The 3,902-nt window shown below is 50.8% G+C and overlaps 2 protein-coding genes across 2 annotated transcripts; one reads left to right on the top strand and one right to left on the bottom strand.

Annotated features, from left to right (window-relative positions):
* Window positions 1–205: 205 nt before the first annotated feature.
* On the top strand, window positions 206–2,375 carry BBA_10154 (transposase-like protein; the record flags this gene model as incomplete). The annotated part of the gene is made up of 2 exons (XM_008605251.1): window positions 206–1,106; window positions 1,195–2,375. 2 exons carry the CDS (start codon window positions 206–208, stop codon window positions 2,373–2,375), a joined length of 2,082 nt encoding a protein of 693 aa, XP_008603473.1.
* A 228-nt stretch (window positions 2,376–2,603) lies between these two features.
* BBA_10153 (putative transposase) lies at window positions 2,604–3,358 on the bottom strand (the record flags this gene model as incomplete). The annotated part of the gene is made up of 2 exons (XM_008605250.1): window positions 2,604–2,615; window positions 2,687–3,358. The coding sequence occupies 2 exons, from the start codon at window positions 3,356–3,358 to the stop codon at window positions 2,604–2,606; spliced, it is 684 nt and encodes a 227-aa protein (XP_008603472.1).
* Window positions 3,359–3,902: the final 544 nt, after the last annotated feature.

Here is a 3,902-nt window from a genome sequence, read left to right as displayed (position 1 = left end):
GCAACCAAGGTCCAAGACTCTTGCTGTTGTATCGTAGGGTAGTGCCAACACTGCCTTCTTTTGAGGCTAGCAGGGTTGGCTGCTGGCCACGGACCCCTGACAAGCGAGATCAGTGTGACCTTGCGGCGAATCCTTTTTGCTTCTCAAGCTTATTTTGTCGTCAACGAACACAGTACATTGCAAATGTAACCATCCTATCGCCAGCATGTCGTCGCAGCCTTCACCTATGCTGCCGCGGCTTCCTAGTGAGCCGCCAGAGACCCGGGAACCCCCCAGGCTTAGCGGTGCGCTATCTTCGCCCTCGCTGGCCCCCTCGGCCACTGCGAAAAGGCGCTACTCCAAAGTCTGGCAATACACACCTGTTGCCGCCCATGAGGTAACACTCAATGGTAAAGGAAAGTCAATATGGCGCTGCAAGTATTGCAAGAAGGAGTATCTCGAGTCAGGCGGAACAACTATTATAGCAGGACACCTGAGAGACCAGCATAACATCGACATATCTTCTACTCAAGAAGCTCGAACTGCATTGATGCAAGCCACCATCATCGACGCCTTCGAGAAAGCTCAGCAGACGACAACATTTAAACGCCGCTGCCTCTCCCTGACTACAAGCCACGATCTAGACCCCGCCGTAATTGAACAATTATACGTCCAGTGGATCACAACCTGTAGCGTCTCGTTTCGCATGGTCGGCCAAGCAGAATTCAGGGCCCTTCTTTGCTACCTGAATCCAGAGGTTGACACCTGGTTGCCGAATTCCCCTTCCACCATACGCACTTGGATTTTACGGACGTACGAGACTCAGAAACTCCGAATCAAATCGGAGGTCCAGTCGGCTCTGTCGAAAATAGACTTTACGGTGGACCTCTGGACTTCCCCCAACTCCCTTGCGATTCTTGGCATCGTTGCGCACTACATATCCGAATCTGGCCAACTAGAGCACGCTGTTTTGGCTTTGCGAGAGCTCGATGGCAAGCACTCGGGCGTCAACATGGCAGATTGCGTCATGGATGTTATCAGTGACTACGGTATTGCCTCAGAGATAGGCTATTTCGTGATGGATAATGCGGACAACAATAGCACAATGATGAGATCCCTTTCTACGTGTACGTGCTGCATAGCTGGCTGCATGATCTAAGCCGAGCGCTCCCCTTTCTTTGAACACTGGACGGATACTGATCAGCTTGCGAACAGTGCTGCTTGACCAGTACCAAACAAGCTATGACGCCGAGCACCACCGCCTTCGTTGCAATGGCCATATCATTAATCTAGCTGCTCAGTCCTTCCTTTTTGGTGCGAACGAGGAACCGCCCGGAGACGAGGACGACATCTTTAGCCTGCCAACACCCACGGAGCTCGAGACGGAACATTGGCGACGCAGAGGAGCCCTCGGAAAACTTCATAATATTGTGGTCTATATTCAACGAAGTCCGCAGCGCTTGGCTCAGTTTAGAGAACTCAGCGGGGGCCGTAACCTGGTGCGCGATAACTCTACGCGCTGGAACTCCTGGTATGCGATGATTCGTACGGCAATAAAGCTCAAGACAGCCACCAACCTCTTCTGCCACCAATATCAGGAGGACAGCGACGACCTACTTTTAGAAAGAGATTGGCAGGATTTACAGAAGCTCAATGGCTTCCTGTTGTACTTTTATGATGCTACAACAAGTACGGAAGGCCGTAACGCAGCCATTGACCGGGTATTACCGACGATGGACTTCGTTCTGGAACAGTTCGAGACAGCGAAGGAGACGTACGCCAATGACTCGTTTATGAGCCGTTGCTGTAACTTTGGCTGGGCCAAGCTGGATAAATATTACAGCTTGACGGATAGATCGCCGGTCTACATTGCGGCGCTAGTACTCTCCCCGCAGTGGAAATGGGATTATATCGACAACAACTGGCCTGCAGACTGGCGAGGACCTTGTCGGCAGCAAATGCAGGATTTCTGGGTGACGGAGTATAAATCTACTGCCATTACGGTACCAACTCAGGCATCGGAGACGACTAGCGAGGTCAAGAACTCCTTTCATCAGTGGGCGCAGCGAAAGAAAGGGAACAGCCTTGATCAGGACGAGTACACAAAGTACCTTCTTGCTCCTATAGTACCGGAAGTCACAGATCCACGATCCTGGTGGCTTGAACCGACGCAGAGGAAGTCCTACCCAGCCTTATCTGCTATGGCATTGGACGTATTGTCTATTCCAGCAATGTCGGCGGAGCCACAACGCCTGTTTTCAGGCACGAAAATCACCATGACAGACCGTAGGAGCCGTTTGGGTATTGAGAGCATCGAAGCGACCGAATGCCTCAAGTCGTGGCTCGGCAAAGGCCGCAGAGTAGCTTTTGCGGATGATAACCTTGATGTTAGCTAAGAGACCTTGGTCTTGATCGGCCGTCAATCTGAGGCCATAGTTTTGCGGTCGTATTGATTGGCTGTATCAGTTTCGAGAGAGCCGAGAGAGTCACGTGAATATTATGGTCATATGTATTACCATATATTGTGGTCATATCATATGGGTCTCATATGATATGATGGAGGATCTGTCCATGCCATATATGATATGACCTCCAAATCTTTCATCATATATGGTAATATCACACTATTGGACACACTGCCGTACAGGAATGCACGCGTAACTAAGTTCAAAACATGACCGTAACAACGTATACGCCTGGCACGTACATCTGCTGCTTTCATGCTCGAGTCGAGATTCGGGTAAAAGTTTTGGAGGCATGTATCGTTGGTCGCGGCGTTGTCAGATACAACAACTCCGACCCGATCCCCCAGCCCCCACTCTCTGACGACTTCAAGAAGAGTGCAAACAAGATTCTCGCCACTATGACATCCTAACTGACGGCGTAGCGCAAGCAGGCGCATCTGATGACACCCTTGCCGATCGAGAAAGTGGGCGGTCACAGTCATAATAGCATAACGATTAGGCGACGTCCAACGGTCAAATCCCAGATGGATCTTGGTGAGCGCATGGCTGAGCTCTTGTTCAACAACGCTCTTTTTGGCATGGTAGACATCATTCAGATGTCGGCTCATTGATTGTCGGCTCCATGGTACCTGACTAGCAATTTGGGGATCGAGCTGCCAGACGAGTTGCTCAAAGTATGGATTCGTGAAGACAGAGAAGGGCAAATCAGCATCGACGATGAGGCCCACGCTGAGCTCCCGCACGATGTTGATCCTGGCTTTAGGCGCAGCGCTGTAGTGTAGACGTGGTCGTTTAGCTCGATCAGATTCATCGGTCGATGGGTCGCTGTCTGCGACGGGGCTACCCTCAAAAACTCTATGTGTTCTTTGTCTGTCAGGTTTCGTGTCGTCGGGCGCAAGAATAGCGTTGGGCATACTTGCGTAGGTGATCAGCGGCGGATGTAGTGGCACTCGCTGCGAAAAACACGGCCTGGCCCTTAATGTCGCAAAGCCGTCAAACCCTGCGCATATTCAGCGGTTTATCATTGGCATCAAGCTCGACAACAAACAGCCCATGGAGTTTGATCCAGCTCTTCCTGCCCTTGGAGCCTTTTCGCGATAAGGATTCCTCCAAGACATATCGCCTGTTCCGCCATACGGCCAGCGGCAGGTCCCCAATTGTCGCATTGTCCGGGACTGTGGCGACGGAGCCTGATTCAAATTGGCTCGATAGGTTTCTAGAGGTTTTCATCAGCGAAAACGCAGACGGCACCAGTGAGGTGTCCATTTCATAGCACTGGCATCTATCGTGTCAAAAGTGACAATTTGGATCAGTAAGTAAGGCACTATATGTCGCAGGTGTTACACACGCCCTAATGCGGTCGTGTGGCACGTGCGTACTGACAATTTGTGACTCGCCTTGTAAAGCTTAGACTAGATAGTAAATGTATACTATTTGTTTAAGAGGTGGTCAACTTTC

The sequence above is a fragment of the Beauveria bassiana genome (assembly GCF_000280675.1).
Source record: "Beauveria bassiana ARSEF 2860 unplaced genomic scaffold BBA_S00094, whole genome shotgun sequence".
In the NCBI taxonomy this organism is placed as follows: domain Eukaryota; kingdom Fungi; phylum Ascomycota; class Sordariomycetes; order Hypocreales; family Cordycipitaceae; genus Beauveria; species Beauveria bassiana.
This window is presented reverse-complemented; position numbering and strand designations above follow the sequence as displayed.